Raw genomic sequence first — 17,627 nt, forward strand, 5'->3', positions numbered from 1 at the left:
TGGGAATAAAAGAGACAAAGGAGGGGAGACCAGTGACTGGGGGAAGCAGCCCCCGCAACCCCCAACCCCCCCCCCCCAGGCTGCAGAATGGGAGGCTGGTTTGCTGGGCAGAATTGTGAGGTAATTGGGTACCAGAGAGTTGGCTAATTGTAAAACTGGAAGGAATTAAGGGAATATGAGCGTCGACGAGGGTGTGCGGGAGTGTGGGCTGGAGCTATAGACAGCGAGCGGGGAGGCAGCCGTTGGCGGTGAGAGAACAGAGATGGGGTAGCAGGAAAGAGGGTGGGAGTCCAGGGGGATTGGCAGAAGGCGCTAGCTATGTACTCAGAAGATCAGGGTTTGCTTGCTAATTCTTCCACAAACTTGCTGTGTGACACCTGGGCCAAGTCAACGAATCTCTCATTGTTGGAGGTCTCCATCCCCCAAACGCAGCTCCGTCTAATCCCTTTGTCTTGTCTGTTTAGACTGCAAACACCGAAGGGCACGGCCTGTCTCTTACCGTGCTGATGTAGTTTCTAGGTGCCTCTATAGTATAAAGTCAGACCTGGAACTGCTTTTTCTGGAGCACAATTCCCATTGACTTCAGCGGAAATGGCACCTACTCACCGCTGACAGAAGTGAAGTCCCTGCACTCTGCTCCTGGCTTTGCCTCTAATGCCTTCCGTGATTGTGGGCAAGGCAGCAAGCCTGTCATGCGGACCGTGATATTTAACGACCCCGCAGAGGAGTTGCGAGGATCAGTCAGCTCACAGAGTGCTTGGAAGACAAAAAGCGTTAACAACTATTCATGTTTTTTAAAACGTCTTTATAAACTGGATGACATTGCACCTTATGCTGGGACTGTGTCAGATTCCCCAGCGGAGTGGAATTGAACCAGGCCAGTACTTGGAGGGGAGATTCCCACCCCCGCCCAGCCCAGGAAAAACCTAAATGCTGCAAGAAATCTTCTGAAGTATTTTGCAGTGTTGTAGTAGCCGTGTTGGTCCCAGGATATGATAGAAACAAGGCGGGAACTTCTGTTGGTGTAAGCCGGAAGAAGAGCTCTGTGTAGCTTCTTTGGGGCCGATAACAGATATTCCATCACCCACCTTGTCTCTGACACGAAATCATATAAGAACATAAGCTCGGCCCAACTGGGTCAGAGCAATGGTCCATCTAACCCCACCACCCTTCACTCTCAGTCAGTCCTGAGATAATGCCCCTGGGTGCTGCTAGCTGCCAGAGATGTCATCTGCAGGAGGAGATGTCATATCAAGCTGATGAGCGCGTATAGTCATTACAAACCTGCTGATCCTTTCCGCGAAGGGCACGGTGTGAGTCTGCTGTCCCGTGCGAACGCCAGCTTGGGAAAGAACTCGGCGGTTTCCCTACCTTGAGCCCCACTAATGTTTCCAGTCAGTGTCAGCTTATGCTGCTCATCAAAATGAATCTCTTGTTGCTAAAAGGTGCCTGCTAGCTGGACTGCCAGCCCCATCTGTCCGTCTGTGTGTCACTAAGGCACCTGTCACCATGATACGTAAGCACTGTGGAGAGTGAATTTAAGTACAGAACAGGCACATGAGAGGCAGCAGCAGAGCAGATCTCCATTGTCAATGAGCATCAAAGGCTGGGGGGTGCAGGATGAAGCTTGAGAGGGCAGCTCTGTCTCCGTCGCCCCATTAGATCCCTTGCTCCTTTGCAGAGTCTGAGGAGCCAATAAACTCCAGGAATAAGGGAAATACGAAAGAAAGTGCTTTGAGGTTCTTGACTAGACGGAGCAAAGTACTCTAAGGTGTTAAGACACCATGGTGAGCATAGGAGTAGTATCAAAATATGCAACCCGTGCTCTGGGGTCCCTAAGCCTCTGACTGCCAGGTGCTGGGACTGGGTGACAGGGCAGAGATCACTTGATAGTTGCCTTGTTCTGTTCATTCCCTCTGGGGCACCTGGCATTGGCCACTGTCGGCAGACAGGATACTGGGCTGGATGGGCCATTGGTCTGACCCAGTCTGGCCGTTCTTCTGTAGATGGATGTCTGGGGATGGAGGAACTGATAGACAACTAGATGGGGATGTACGGGGATCGACAGGAGGGTGGTTATGAAACATGCCTTTGCACACCTGGAAAAGTCAAACTATCTGTACAGCAAACGTAAGAGCTGAAAATACAATATTGTCATTGCTCAGGCGTTTTCTGTCCATTCTGGGAAGAGCATGGCAGGATCCCAGCTCTGCCAGCCAGGCACTTCAGGATCCTTCCCTCATTTGATGCCAAATAATAACATAACGAAAAAAATAAAAACCAGACACTGATGCCAAGCCAAGTTCTGCTCAGCTGCTGCTCTGGATTTCCTTCTGGGAAGAGGCCCAGGAACCTCTAGGACACATCCATGTGGCTCAAAGATCAAGTGGTCATAATATCACCCACCATGAACCACATCGTGAAGGTAACACATGGAAAGAGGGTCGTGTCGCCCAGACCTCAGCTTGTTCCCAAGTAGAATCACCCAAAGGGGCAGGAGAGGACAGAGCCAGTGAAAGTGATGGACAGAAAACAGCGTGGGACTGATCAGTCTGGGCTTGAGATCTGGCGGGACTCAACTTGAACGGGAAAGTGGCAGCTCAAGGGAGTTGTGGGGGAGGGACAGGCTGGAGGAAAGATCTGAGTCCTGCGTGTACTTAGCTGGGTATCCTGCTTGCCGTGGAGATGATAAATGCTGGGGCATGAGCCCAGGTCGGGGGACTGGAGCAGAGCTTCCAGAGCAAGCACATGTTTTAAAAGAGGTGTTACCAGAATGGCCAAACCCTCCATCTAGTCAGCTGGTCTGTCTCTGAGAACAGAGGCAGGCGTAAGCCCTCCTTGTGCAATAGGAAACGAAGGCCTGATCCCCATTGGAAAGACTCCCATTGACCTAGATGGGGCCCTTGTCTCCGGACCCCAGCTGAGGATCAGTTATGTATGTCCCCACGCATGAGGTGTGCGTTGGCCCTTGTCACCGTATCCTCCGGTTACGTCATTGCACGGGCTGTGCATATCAGCAGAGGGTCCTATTCGACTCGGGAGCTGGGATTCAAAGTGGATCTCTGTAGGTACCAGATCTACCCACTCCCCCGGAGCGCTGGTGAGTTTGTATCTAGTGGGATTCACTGACATCGCCAGTCATCCAAGCAGCCCAGTGGGTGGGTTGCAAATGGGGCAATGTAGAGATGTATGAACTAAGCAGCTCCACTGAGCTCAGGCGTTAGGGCAAATGCGTCTCAAGGGCGATTAACCCTGGTGCTTCTGGATGGGAGCCAACCTCCTACAAGGACCAGGGAGGAATTTCCCCCTCTCACAGGGCATCACACTGAGCTGTTAATACAAGTCCATTATGGGAGGGCAGGTGCCCTCTGAAGACTCACGTGCTGGCTGTTCACAAGACCAGTGTTGTGTCTTTTGCTCTTTACACAGCACTACCACTAATCCAAGCGTGGTGGGGTCCAGAGAGCCATGTCTGCTGCACTCGCACCACGGGGAAGGCCTAGCAACGTAGACACACTGCAGTTCTGGCTGCTTTCTAAAATGTGTGAGAGCCCCCGCAGTGAGAGCCAGGAGAGGGCTCGCAAGCTATTGAAAGGCACGCTGCCCTATTCGTATGCACTGCAACAGGAGACCAGACTAGAGGAGAAAATGGTTTGACGTGATAAGGCAGGGAAGGGAGCACCGGAGTACGCGGGCCATTGAGCTGTAAGGCAGAAGGTCGGGTAGCCGAGCACATGGTCAGACTGAGTCTGGCAAACCAATATTCCTGCCATGCTGGACACTGGTTGGGCTGCCACCTGCAGGGCTGCCACCGATGCCACCTGCACAGGTAACCGGCTTCTGAAAACTGCATCATTCGAGGCGGAGCCATCAAGGCTGAGGTCAAAGGGCGCGCTCTCCCGGCCTGCGAGAACAGGTTTCCCAGTACGGAGCCGTGCAGTGGGACGGCTGCCCCACTCCAGTAGAACAGGGGTTAAAAGCAGCCCTGGAGAGGGCGGCCGCTGGGAAAAGCAGTGAGAGCAGCTGAGGGAGTAGCTGGCCACAGGTGGGGCCAGCTCAATCAGAGCCCAGCTGGCCCTGATAAGAGGGCAGGGGGGCAGGACCTGGTAAAACCCCAGGCTGAGGCTTTGTCGACGGCCTACGAAGGTCCTGGGGTTACAGAGGTGCAGCCCGGGGTTAGGCAAAGGCGGCTGGTCCAACCCCCTTGCCAGTGATGAGTGCCCCAGGGAGCGGGGGCTGGATGGTGACTGGCAGTAGCCACTGAGGCGAGGGGAGTTTAGAAGATTGGGGGTTCCCCTGGGAGGGGAGACCCAGAGCGTGGGGACTGCCGTGGGGGCAGAACCCCTAGGGCAAAGGGGCCCTGGGGTCCGGGAGGCACACAGGGCCTGAGGCAGGTGAGCCACTGGCCAGCAGAGGGTGCTCTGGAGCTGGAGTTGAGCTAATTCCCAAGGCGACCAGCAGGAGGTGCCATGCCGGCGAGTCCGCGGTCTGCTACAAGGCAGCAGCGGCTCCGCAATCCTGCAGGGCCAAGTTCTAAATAGATGACCCACGTCAGGCAGCCAAAACCCTGACAGCCTCTGGATTCGTGCTGGCCTGCAATCAAAGGGGTGCGTGTGCGCGTGTGTGCGTGTGCGCGCGGGCGCTTATGCCGTGAGGTGTAGTAAGGTTCAAGTAATGTTTGTAAGGCTCCTTGAGGCCCTAACATGGAAGGCAGAGACGAGCCCGGTGGGGCAAGGCGTAGATTACTCAGGGGCAGGTTTTTTCATCACTTTGCCATTGCTTGCTGCTCAGGACTGGGCTAGAAAGTACCCTGGAGTCTGACGCCTCTCACACCAGCTTTATGCCTGGCTGTGACTCTACTGGCGTCAGCAGAGTTACGCCCGATTTACACCAGGGGAAGTGAGGGCAGCGGTACAGAGAAATGGAGAGCGCCGCTCTCTGGGAATGTTACTTTAGCATCTAGAGCAGCGGTCCCCAGCCTTTTTGTCTGACGGGCGCCAGATAAAGGACCGTGGCAGCGGTCGAGCATCCGCCGAAATGCCGCTGAATTTCAGTGGCATTTCGGCGGCTGCTCGACCGCCGGCCAGAATGCGGGCGTGTTGGGGACCGCTGACCTAGAGGCTCCAATATGCTAGGTACTGCACATCGCAAGAGACAGTCCTTGCCCTGAAGCTCTTGCAGCCTGAACAGACAAGGTGGGAGAAAGGAAGGATTATTATCCCCATTTTACAGGTGGGGAAACTGAGGCACAGCATGATCTAGTGACTTGCCCGAGGTCACACAGGAAGTCTGTGGTAGAGGCACAAGACCGTCCAAACTACAGAGGGAACCAAGGCACAAAACTCAGCTTCAGAGCCAACCTCCCTCCCAATCCAGGTGCGTCTGGATCAGGGGATCTGTCCTGGCCCGATGCATTAGAAAGGCCAGGTGCAAAGATAGGATCAGGACCTGAACTTTCCCAGAGCTCTGGAGTGACAGTCTGGGGCCATCTCCAGCCAAAACCTTGGGAGACTTGTGACTTCCTCAGTCCTTTGGGCTGAGCTGCATCCAGAGCTTTGGGTTCAAAAGAACCTGAGATTCCCAGGGAAGCTCTGAGACTATAAACCCCTGGGAAACAAAACTGGGGCAAAGGCCTTGCAGAGAACCACTGATCTCCTTGCAGCCTGTCTATCAACCTCCAGATGGGCCCCCACTGCAAACTCCGAACCCAGATTTCAACTGCTGAGCTAGGTTTGGGGCTCTTTTTTAGAGGCTCACCTGGGCTCCGCGCTGCACCCGTTTGAAATGGTGGGTCTGCTCTGTATAAATGGCAGTGCGGGGCTGGGTGGCGATTGTCTCAGTGAAGCCAGATCACACGTGTTTCATTTACAAGTAGAAAGATGGATTTTTTTCTAACAGCTGGGCCTGCAGCCTTCCCCCTGGCCGGGCTGCACAAAGCTCTTCCTAGCATGCTGGCCAGTATTCTCCTGGTTCACGTGTAGTCCTCCATCTGTCTGCATCCATCTGTTGTCTCTTGTCTTGTACTTAGCCTGTTAGCTCGTGGGGGCAGGGACCATCTTTTTCTTCTGGATTTGTACAGCACCTAGCGCAGTGGGGTCCTGGGCCATGACTACGGATCCAGGCACTGTCATAATACAAATAATAACGTTTGGTTTTCTTCTAATGGCCATACCCACAAGCTGCCCCCTGGGATCTGAGATTCAAGCTGGTGTCATTCCATCTCCCAGCTCGCCGCCAGGAATAGAGGTTCCACAGGCTAAACCCCGCCCCTCCATCCTGTGCAGCCCCATTGTCCTCCTGCCCCCACCTGTGCACCTCCACTTGCCGTCATGGGGTTGCCCAGGTGTGGGTGCTGGGTACACAGCCTTGCTGGTGATGCACAAGTCCGGCTCCTCCTGTCTTTAACCGAGGTAGCTCCAGCAGGAGGAACAAGCAGCCAAAGCGCCAGCGGATCTGGCATCGCTGAGCCCAGGGAGCGGCTGAGTAAGAAGGTGCCATTTCTTTTTGAGAGCGAGAGCCGCTTTTCACAGCTTCCGACAAAACCACAGTGACATTTCTGAAGTGCTAAACTAACTTGTCGCCCAGTCACTCCACTGTCACGGTGTATGATGTCACCAGAGCCCTGCCATGGGGCTACAGCCGGGCAGCTGGCGGGGGCGGCGCCGTGTGCCCTCGTGAATTACACTCCAGGCAGCTCCACCGCCTGGGCTTGGGGGAGAGGCTGACGTAGGTTTCTCCTTCGCTTCCCTTCCAGCAGCGTTTGCGAGTTCAGTGCCTGGATTTTCGGTTGCAGCCGGGGTTGGTTTGGCCAGTGGGGGAGGAAACAGCCCCCTTTTGGGTGAAGGGGTCTGAAATCTGACTAATAACAAGGTAGGGGCTCCCATCCCCCCCACATCCCCCCTCCCCACCTTTGCCGCGGGGCAGCCGGGGCCTGGGGCTCCCAGATGTGCAAGGCCTAGTGGGCAGGTTGTGACCTTTACAGAAATGGTGGCTATACATGTCAGAACTAATGGACTTGACGCTGCGAGAGGGGGGCAGGGGAGAGAGCGCATTCAGGAAGAGATCAGCACACGTGCGGCTCTCGTTGCTGGAGGAATTTCTGGGTCTGGTGCCTGGGCGCACGGAGCTAGGGGAAGGGGATGGGCGCACCCTGCAGTTCTTTGCTGAAGGAGCTCTCTGGAGCTCGCTTTAGTTCACTGGCGAAAGGGGGAGCAGAGTCCAGCGTGACAGACCCACCGTGGGGATTTTCAAAGGAAAGCAGCCATCTCTCCTCCTGCTCACCTCTCTCACCTAGCAATGTCTGCTCACCTAGCAATGTCACAGGTGTCACTAAACCGCACACCGCAGCCACCTGGCTCTTCATGGTGGTAACGGGGATAAATATCCCTGCTCCAAAAGCCTGGCCCCTGCATGCTTGAGCTAAAGGAGAACCTCCGCTGGCAGTACAGAGCCTATGACACACAGCTGGCCAGTTCTGATTCCATCCGGTAGAGGGCAGTTTGCCATCTAGCTCGCTCTCTCTCTCTCACTCACACACATGTCAGTTCCCTACACATGTCATGGACCAGCCTTTTCACAGTGGGCTGGATGCTGAGTTCGGGGCACCTCTGTGGGCCGTGTGCAGACATATAATTCCAGGTCCTAGAACCCAGTCCTGGCTTTAGGATTTAGCCATGAAGCCAGTCATGGGGTTACACAGTCAGACAATTAAATAAGATAATGGCTCCCCTCTTACTTGAACTTCAATGACATCTCAAGGGGGGGCACCCCCAGAAATGGTTCAGGTGGTACATCTGCCCCTCCCACTGCGGTTCAGGGAGGAGACCGGCAGCCGCCTCGCTGCAGTTAGGACTCTGGCTCAGATCCTTCGGCCCATGCAGTGCTAAAGAATCCCCCCACCCTGTCTTGGGGATGGGGGCGCCAGCTGCACTGACTACAGGAGGCCCCTTTGGACGGCTCTGAGGCTGCAGAGACCCAGCGAGCACTGCTTCCCCTCCCAGCCGTGCCCCAGACACTATCAACCGGCTAGAGAAGATTGCGCAAGAGCTTTTATTTGCATACAAATACAAAGACCAGGAGGCATTCAGTGAAATTGAAAGACGGTAGATTCAAAATTGATGAAAGGAAATATTTTTTCACACAGTGTGTAAGTCGCCTGTGGAACTCATTGCCACTGGATGCAGTTAAGGGCTTAGAAGCTAGACAGCCAGAATGTTTTCATAGTTAACACTCACCCAGATTTTGGAAGGGACAAACCCTCATATTTAAGGGGTTTAACTAATCTCTAATTTACTTTATCAGCTCTTTGAGGGACAAAGGTATGCTTGTACAGCACCTAGCGCAGTGCGGTCCCAGCCCATGACTGGAGCTGCTAGGCACTACCACAATGTAAATACTCTTCATAGGAAGTAGGATGAGACCTTAATAGGGGGCAGATTATCCCACTGCTGCCTGCTGTGGGGTTCTTACACCCTGCTTCTGGTGCTAGCGACTGGCAGCGGCAGGAGACTGGACCAGTGACCCAAGGTTCAATCTACTCTGGCAGGTCCTAAGATTTACAGCTTTGACCTTTCGATAGCCTGGCTGCTGCCTTGATGTCCCCGGGGCCATCCCTGTCTTGCCTGATCCTGGGAACCAGCCTATTCCAAGTCCGTTTCTAATGCCGTGCTCTTTGCTCTGCAGCGTACCGGACGGTGTGCGGGGTCAATGGGCCGCTGGTGGTGCTGGACAATGTGAAGGTAACCGAAATGCATTCCCTGGTGCTTTATCCTATGCCAAACGACTGGGCAGCATGTCACTGCGTCAGCCTTACGCTTTCTCCCACATTCTGCTTTGGGCTCTCCCTCTCGCTCGCACACAGCCCTTGGCCCCCGCCTCTCCCGTGAGCGGCCCCGTTTTCTCCGTCTGGTCCCTCCTTAGTGGTACCGTAGGAACAGCACTGCTGTGCCGGCCCGTTGTGCCAAGTCATGTGCTTTCACTTTAACTACAGGCACACACAACGCTCCGGGCTTGTTGTCACCTCTCGGCTGAGGTGAGGAGAGAGTTTTCGGGGAGATCTGTTGTGTACAACCTGCAGGATCCTGAGGGGCTTAGGGTCTGTCCGTCAGGTAGTCCACCCCGGGGGGGTCATGTCCAAGCTGAGTTTGGCTTAACCTTATCTTCTCCTGAGGCAAATGCACTTGGAATCTCCTTCCTTCGAGGTTTTTAAGGTCAGGCTTGACAAAGCCCTGGCTGGGATGATTTAGTTGGGAATTGGTCCTGCTTTGAGCAGGGGGTTGGACTAGATACCTCTTGAGGTCCCTTCCAACCCTGAGATTCTATGATACGAGTCTAAGCCGGGGAGGGGAGCAGGAGATGTATTTGAGTTCCCCGGGGGAGGCATCTCTCTGTGCCCCCCATGCCAGTAAGGCCCTGACTTGGCCCATCTTGGAATGACTGAAACCCCCAGCCCAGGGCTCGGGGGCAAAGAGAGGCACCCACAAGCCGAACCCCTTCCCCCCTGGGTTTCCCCAGCCCCTAAGCCGCCCAAACTCCACATCCCACTCGTGGGCTGGGGTGGGAGAACGGGGACTGGGATTAGCTCTGCTGAGCCCTGATGCCTTCTCAACAGGCGCCTTCTCTCCCAGCCCCCACAGGCAGCGCCTGGCTCAGCGCATAGGAGCCATTCGCTGCCGCAAAGACACGGCGCCCGCCCAGCCGCGGCCTTGCGCAGAGAGCCCCAGACCTCGGCCGGGGAGAGGTTTCCGATCTGGCTGCCTCTGAGCTCAGCGGGATCAGGATCGGGCCCCCTGTGTGGCATTTCCCCTCCAGTGCAAAGCGGGAGGGAAGCTGCCTCCGGGGTTTGTGCCCATAATGAACAGAGGCCTCCCTAGGGCCGTGTGATTGGCCTCCTCGTTACTGCTTCTCCTAATGACCCTGCCTGACAGGCTACGGGGCGAGGGCCCATTCAAGGGGCTCCCGGGGCCTGGCATGGTGAACCTCCCACTGAGCTTCTCCGGCTGGCCGAGGAGGGCCAGCAGCGCAATCGCCTGGAGCAGGGGGTTTGCCCCCGGTGCGGGGAGCAGTGAGTGCACAAGAATGAACCTGACCCCCTCGGGCCCCCAGCAGAGGACCAGGCTGCTGCCCAGCTGAGTGGGGGGGGGAAGGGTCTGGTTCCCCCCACGTCATCTCCTCCAGCCTCCCCTCACAGAAGCACGTGTCTCCCCTGGGCGTAAAGGGCCATAAGCGGGGCCTGATTTGAGCTGCGTTCAGTGAGCAAGGGGGAGCCAAGGTGGCTTGTAGCTCTGCAGCATCTTGATTTCCCCCTTTGCAGCTGCTGGGAGTAGCCAGAGCACAGGGACGCTCAGCCCATGCCCCTTACACCTGGGGCTGCCCGGGGGGGTCTGGTGCAAACAGAGCTGCTGTGCTGGTGATTCCAGGGGGGCTCATGTGCAGCTGGATCCACGGGGTTGCTGGTCTTTCTGCCCCCGGGGAGTGGGCCATAGCAGAAGGAAGGATCGAGGCTCAGGTGCACGGCAGTGGGAGTCAGGCCATGTGTGTAGGAGTGGGAAGGGGACTCTGATTCTGATCTACATCTGGACTGGGCAGCTGGGCTGGGCCCCGGGAGGAGGGGTGGGGTTAGCTGGATTCTCCTTCTTGTGCAACAGAAACAGGATTATCTGCCTCGCTTCAGGTAGTGATGCCCTTCTTCCCCCCAACCCCCCGTCAAGCCCACAGCGACAGCTGGGTGGCACAGGTGTTGCTACTGGCAGAAGGGTGGGGGAAAGCTGTATGGTGGATTAAGGTCGAGGCATTACAAGCCTGTACCAAGGGTGCCAGCTCCTGGAGTCACGTGAACCAGGGGTGCAAAGGAAAGCTTGAAAACATGACCTAAGGGTAACCAATGCATCAACTTTATCCGCCTGAGTCTGCTGAGAGCCTGCACCAACAGCTCTGAGAAGTGGGAATTGCCCTATACATCTCAAGGGGGTGTTAACCCCAAGACCCACTGTTCAGCTCAGCAGTGGAGCCTTCAGGCAGCAGAGCCGGCTCCAGGGTTTTTGCCGCCCCAAGTGGCAGGGTTGGGGGGAGCCGCAATCGCGATCGGCGGCAGCTCCACCGCGCTGCTTTCTTCTTCGGCGGCAATTCGGCGGCAGATCCTTCCCTCTGAGAGGGACCGAGGGACCCACCACCGAATTGCCGCCAAAGAGCCCGACGTGCTGCCCCTTCCTCTTGCTGCCCCAAGCACCCGCTTGCTGCGCTGGTGCCTGGAGCCAGCCCTGTCAGGCCGCACAGTGGGCCTGGGGCACTCACCCAAACATTTACACCCCTGACGGTTGGGGTGAGTCCTGGGCAGGCACCCTGCTACCTCTGCTCCTGTTCCCCTGAGGGTGGGTGGTGTGGGGGGGAATGAATCCCAGCTGTTGTCCCCGATGCTCCTGGGGGAAAAGGGCAGCTCTCTGGGAAGGGGTGGGCCCCCCTGCCACCACCACTTTAAGAGGGGACCAGAGACACTGGAGTCCTTGTGTCATGCCCAGGGCCCCCGAGTGGCTGAATCGGACCCTGCCCAGGTGCAGTGAGGGGAGGAGGAGAGCAGGGCATCTCTCAGGGCCCAGCGATGACACGGGACAGGGAGAGGGGCCCTGATCCTGCCAAACTCCCATGGGGTGGAGGTGCCTAAATGCCTTGGAGGACGTGGGCCTGAGATCCCGACGGGGGAAGGCAGCTGCAGGGCACGGGGGGTGGTGGATCTTGCAACTGGAGCCCATTTGGTGTGGCCGGATCAAGGGAACCAACAAGGGGAGCCCTGCAGTGCCTCCCCCCAGCAGCTGATCTGTGGTACGGGTTGCCCAGAAGCACCTGCTGCAGGTGGGCTGTAACCAGAGAGGTGGGATCTACGTGGGCCCTGGGTCTGAATTAACACTCATCAAGGGGCGGAGAGACGGCCTGTCCTGGCACAGCCAAAGCCCCTCTTGGGCCGGGCCGAGAACAAGGGAGCCGCACAGTCCTTTCGGAGCCCTCCCTGGATTCTGTCCCCTTCCCTTCTTGGCACATGCTGCCTGCTTAGAGCTCTCCCCGCTGGCTGGATGACGTGATGCAGCCACGCTGGAAAGGAACCATGGTATGTGGCACAGACACATGCAAAATCACGCTTAGTTTGTGTTTGGCCAAATCCTATGCTAAGCAAATGGTGTGTGTGTTGGCAGACAGCTAAAAGGTGACACATTTTATAAGTGCTTATGTACAAATGCTAAAGTCTATATACCAGGGATTGGCAACCTTTCAGAAGTGGTGTGCCGAGTCTTCATTTATTCACTCTAATTTAAGGTTTCGTGCGCCAGTAATACATTTTAACGTTTTTAAAAGGTCTGTTTCTCTAAGTCTATAATATAGAACTAAACTATTGTTGTATGTAAAGTAAATAAGGCTTTTAAAATGTTTAAGAAGCTTCATTTAAAATTAAATTAAAATGCAGAGCCCCCTGGACCGGTGGCCAGGACCGGGCAGTGTGAGTGCCACTGAAAATTAGCTCGCATGCCGCCTTCGGCACATGTGCCATAGGTTGCCTACCCCTGCTATATACTAAGATGGAGGAACTCTAGTGCCTGGTATTAAATGAGACTATGGATATAACAGGCATCACAGAAACTTGCTGGAATGATGATAATCAATGGGACACAGTAATACCAGGGTACAAAATATATCAGAAGGACAGAACAGGTTGTGCTGGTGGGGGAGTAGCACTATATGTGAAAGAAAACAGAGAGTCAAATGTAGTACAAATTTTAAATGAACCAAACTGTACCATAAAGTCTCGATGGATAGCAGCATAGTGCTTGAATAATAAGAATATAGCAGTAGGGATATACTACCGACCACCTGACCACGATGGTAATGGTGACTGTGAAATGCGCAGGGAGATGAGAGGCTATACAAATAGAAAACTTAGTAGTAATGGAGGATTTCAACTATCCCCATATTAACTGGGTACAAGTCACCTCAAGATGGGAGGCAGAGATAAAGTTTCTAGACACCATAACTAACTACTTCTTGGAGCAGCTAGTCCTGGAACCCACAAGGGGAGAGGCAGTTCTTGGTTTAGTCCTAAGTGGAGCACAGGATCAGGTTCACAAGGTGAATATACCTGAACTGTTTGATAACAGCAACCATGATATAATTAAATTTAACATCCTGGAGGGGAGGACACCAAAGAAGCCCAGCACAGTAGCTTTTAATTTCAGAAAGAGGAACTACAGAAAAATGAGGAGGTTCGTGAAACAGAAATTAAAAGGTACGGTGCCAAAAGTGAAATCCCCGCAAGCTGAATGGAAACTTTTTAAAAACACTATAATAGAGGCTCAAATTAAATATACCCCAAATTTAAAAAAACATAGCAACAGGACCAAAAACCTGCCACCCTGGCTAAACAGCAAAGGAAGAGAAGCAGTTAGAGGCCAAAAGGCCTCCTTTAAGCATTAGAAGTTGTATCCTACCGAGGAAAATAGAAAGGAGCCTAAACTCTGGCAAGTGAAAGGTAAACATACAGTGAGACCGGCCAAAAAAGAATTTGAAGAGCAACTAGCCAAAGACTCAAAGTAACAGCACAAAAAAAAAAAAAAAAAAAAAAAATGTTAAGTACATCAGAAGCAGGAAACTGCCAAAGAACCAGTGGGGCCACTGGACGATCGAGATGCTAAAGCAGCACTCAAGGACGAAAAGGCCATTGGGGAGAAACTAAATGAATTCTTTGCATAGGTCTTCACGGTTGAGGATGTGAGGGAGATTCCCAAACCTGAGCCATTCTTTTTATGTGACAAAGCTGATGAACTGTCCCAGATTGAGGTGTCATTGAGGAGATCCTGGAACAAATTGACAAACTAAACAGTAATCAGTCACCAGGGCCAGATGGTTTTCACCAGGGCCGCCCAGAGGGGGGGGCAAAGGGGGCAATTTGCCCCGGGCCCCAGGCTCCGCAGGGGCCCCCAAGAGAACAGCGGAGGCTCCCGCCTCCGCCCCTCTCCTGGAGCCTCAGCGCATCAAGCGCCGTGTCTCCGCCGGGGCCCCTGAGCCCTGCCCCGCTCAGAGCCGCGTGGGGAGGGGGCGGGGCTGGGAGCTCCGGGCTGAGCTCAGCTCCCTCCGCTCGGCGTGGAGCTCCCAGCCCCGCCCCCTCACCACGCGGCTCTGAGCGGGACGGAGCTCAGGCCCCGCCGGCCACACGCTGCGGCTGTCGGGCGAGGCGCTGAGACTCCGGGTGAGGAGGCAGCCGGGGGTAAGAGGCTGGGGCGGGGGGAAGCGGGACCCGCCGCCGAAGCGCAGCCCGGTCTTCGGCGGCGGGGGGCCCCTTCCGTTCCGGGACCCGCCGCCGAAGTGCCCCGAAGACCCGCAGCGGGGGCCCCCCTCCGCCGAATTCCGCTGAAGACCAGGCTGCACTTCAGCGGCGGGTCCGGCTTCGGCGGTAATTCGGCAGCGGGGGGCTCCCGCCGCGGGTCTTCGGGGCACTTCGGCGGCGGGTCCCGGAACGGAAGGGCCCCCCGCCGCCGAAGACCCCGGGCCCCCGGAATCCTCTGGGCAGCCCTGGTTTTCACCCGAGAGTTCTGAAGGAACTCAAATGTGAAATTGCAGAACTACTAACTGTGGTATGTAACTGATCATTTAAATCAGCTTCTGTACCAGATGACTGGCGGATAGCTAATGTGATGCCAATCTTTAAAAAAGGATCCAGAGCTGACCCGGGCAATTACAGGCCCGTAAGCCTCACATCAGTACCGGGAAAACTTACAGAGATGAACATGATTTGTTGGGGAATCTTTGAGGGAGTCAACGAACGTGTACAAGGGTGATCCGATGCATATAGCGTACTTAGATTTTCAGAAAGCCTTTAACAAGGTTCCTCACCAAAGGCTCTGAAGCAAAATAAGGAGTCATGGGGGTTAAGAGGGAAGATTCTTTCATAGAAGATTAGGGCTGGAAGAGACCTCAGGAGAACATCTAGTCCAGTGGTTTTCAAACTTTTTTTCTGGCGACGCAGTTGAAGAAAAGTGTTGATGCCCATGACCCAACGGAGCTGGCTATGAGGGGTTTGGGGTGTGGGAGAGGGTTCTGGCTCTGGGCTGGGGGTGCAGGCTCTGGGGTGGGGCCAGGAATGAGGAGTTTAGGGTGCAGGAAGGGGCTCTGGGTTTGGGAGGGGGCTCAGGGCTGGGGCAGGAGATTGGGACATGAGGTTGGGGCACAGGGTTACCTCAGGCGGCTCCCGGTCTGCGGCGCAGCAGGGGCGCTAAGGCAGGCTTCCTGCCTGTCCTGGCACCATGGACTGCGCTGCGCCCCAGAAGTGGCCAGCAACAGACCTGGCTCCTAGGCAGAGGTGTGGAAGTGGCTCCGCACGACCCCCACCTGCAGACACCTCCCCCCCAGCGAAGCCGGTGCTCAGGGCAGGGGCAGCTCACGGAGCCCCATGCCCTCTCCTCCCCCCGCCTAGGAGCCGGACCTGCTGCTGGCCACTTCTGGGGCGCAGCGCGGTGTCAGAACAGGTAGGGACTAGCCTGCTTTACCCGGGCAGCACCGCCGCCGGGACTTTTAACGGCCCGGGACTTTTAACGGCAGTGCTGACCAGAGCTGACCAAACCCGCAGTTTGAAAACCACTGATCTAGTCCAACCCCCTGCTCAGAGCAGGACCAGCCCCAACTAAATCATCCCAGCCAGAGCTCTGTCAAGCCTGACCTTAAAAACCTCTAAGGAAGGCGATTCCACCACCTCCCTAGGGAACCCATTCCAGTGCTTCACCACCCTCCTAGTGAAATAGTGTTTCCTAATATCCAACCTAGACCTCCCCCACTGCAACTTGAAACCATTGCTCCTTGTTCTGTCATCTGCCACCACTGAGAACAGCCGAGCTCCATCCTCTTTGGAACCCCCCTTCAGGTAGTTGAAAGCAGCTATCAAATCCCCCCTCACTCTTCTCTTCTGCAGACTAAATCCCAGTTCCCTCAGCCTCTCCTCGTAAGTCATGTGCTCCAGCCCCCTGATCATTTTCGTTGCCCTCCACTGGACTCTCTCCAATTTGTCCACATCCTTTCTGTAGCGGGGGGCCCAAAACTGGACGCAACACTCCAGGTGTGGCCTCACCAGCGCTGAATAGAGGGGAATAATCACCTCCCTCGCTCTGCTGGTAACGCTCCTACTAATGCAGCCCAATATGCCGTTGGCCTTCTTGGATCAGTCAGTAACTGGTTAAAAGATAGGAAAGAAAGGGTTGGAATAAATGGTCTGTTTTCAGAAGGGAGAGAGGTAAACAGTGGTGTTCCCCCTAACGGCCATCCTGCAAAGCCAGCTAGATTTCTTTGCTTATAGAATTGCTTTCTCACGGGGTGTGTAGATATTCACCTCCACCTGTGATACCCAGTATGTAAAATGCCTGTATTTCCCCAACGCCAGAAAATCTGGCATGTCACCACGGGCTCTGAAAGAAATTCCTCCCCATTGACACCAGTGCCCAGAGACAGTTCCATCCCTTGTGCGAACTGACTAGCTCTGTCGGGTGTAGCTCCTGTTACCGGGAGGTTTTAGTAGCCGGGGGAAATGCTGCGGCTTGGTTTGACAAAGTGACCTCTAGTGGACACGGATGTGCTCATCCTGCATTTTCAGGGCAGATTGAGCCTGGCTGAAAGCTCTGTGGACACGGATGGGCTGGAGTTGTGTGTCCACTCACACCAGGCCCCGGTATGCTCACCGTCTGCTCAGTTATGGGGGCCATGATCTTCCGGCTCGGGCGCGGGGCTGGGCGTTCAGCGTTCTGTGTTTGTCACCAATCTCGGTGCTTGCCTAGAGACCAGGGATCGAACTCCCCTGTCTCAATGAGTCACTGTTATTGTAACCCTGGTATCCAGGCCCTCGTCAGTGGCATTAGGGCAGCTCTCGAGTTAAAAGTGGCCAGCGCTGAAGCCAGGAAAGCTGCATTCCATACGTAGTTGCCCCTGGCTCCAGAGGAAGGGTTATGCCTGGTAATAAATAAATGCTTTGTTGATCAATTGCAACATCCTGGGTCGTGGCGATAGCGCCTTTCACTCTGACACGTGCAGGATGGAAATGAATAAGATCAGTTAAAGAGCTGGGCCACGTGTTCGATTGTTTTAAAAGAAGGTTTTTACTGGAGATTTAAAGTCCAAAGTTCACAGGCGTAGATGCCCAGTGGCCGGGGAAACTGCACCGTCCTGGCTGAGGCTAAGCCAGCAGGCCGGTGGCTGGTGCGTGGAACAGGACTGCTGGAGGTTTGGCGAAATGCCCATCCCTTGGAACGTACACAATTCGGCAACTTTAGGGAAGGAAAGTGGGCCAATGCCAGAGCTTAGGAAGCAACGGGGGGTCTGGGGGGTGCCATAATGGGATATAGGCCCATCTGTGCTAGCTTTAATCTAGCTAGCATGGGTAGGGTGACCAGATGTCCCGATTTTATAGGGACAGTCCCGATTTTGGGGTCTTTTTCTTATATAGGTGCCCCCCGCCGACCCAATTTTTCATATTTGCTGTCTGGTCACCCTAAGCATGGCTAACAGCAGTAGGGAAGATACGGCAGCAGACTAGCAACCTGGGTACGTCCCCAGGCCCCCAGCAGCCTTGTGCTGTGGCAGCTGGCCCATGTTGAAGTCGGAGC

At 55.1% G+C, this 17,627-nt stretch overlaps 1 protein-coding gene across 1 annotated transcript in view; it reads left to right on the forward strand.

Moving 5' to 3' along the window:
- The window catches only part of LOC123371745 (V-type proton ATPase subunit B, kidney isoform), a 77,171-nt gene that overhangs the window by 22,911 nt on the left and 36,633 nt on the right, over window positions 1-17,627 (forward strand). Inside the window, exon 2 of the mRNA XM_045019592.1 lies at window positions 8,683-8,738. Coding sequence (XP_044875527.1) covers window positions 8,683-8,738 — 56 coding nt within the window. The remainder of the gene's footprint in view (window positions 1-8,682; window positions 8,739-17,627) is intronic.

Source organism: Mauremys mutica, chromosome 5 (assembly GCF_020497125.1).
Source record: "Mauremys mutica isolate MM-2020 ecotype Southern chromosome 5, ASM2049712v1, whole genome shotgun sequence".
NCBI classification, from domain to species: domain Eukaryota; kingdom Metazoa; phylum Chordata; order Testudines; family Geoemydidae; genus Mauremys; species Mauremys mutica.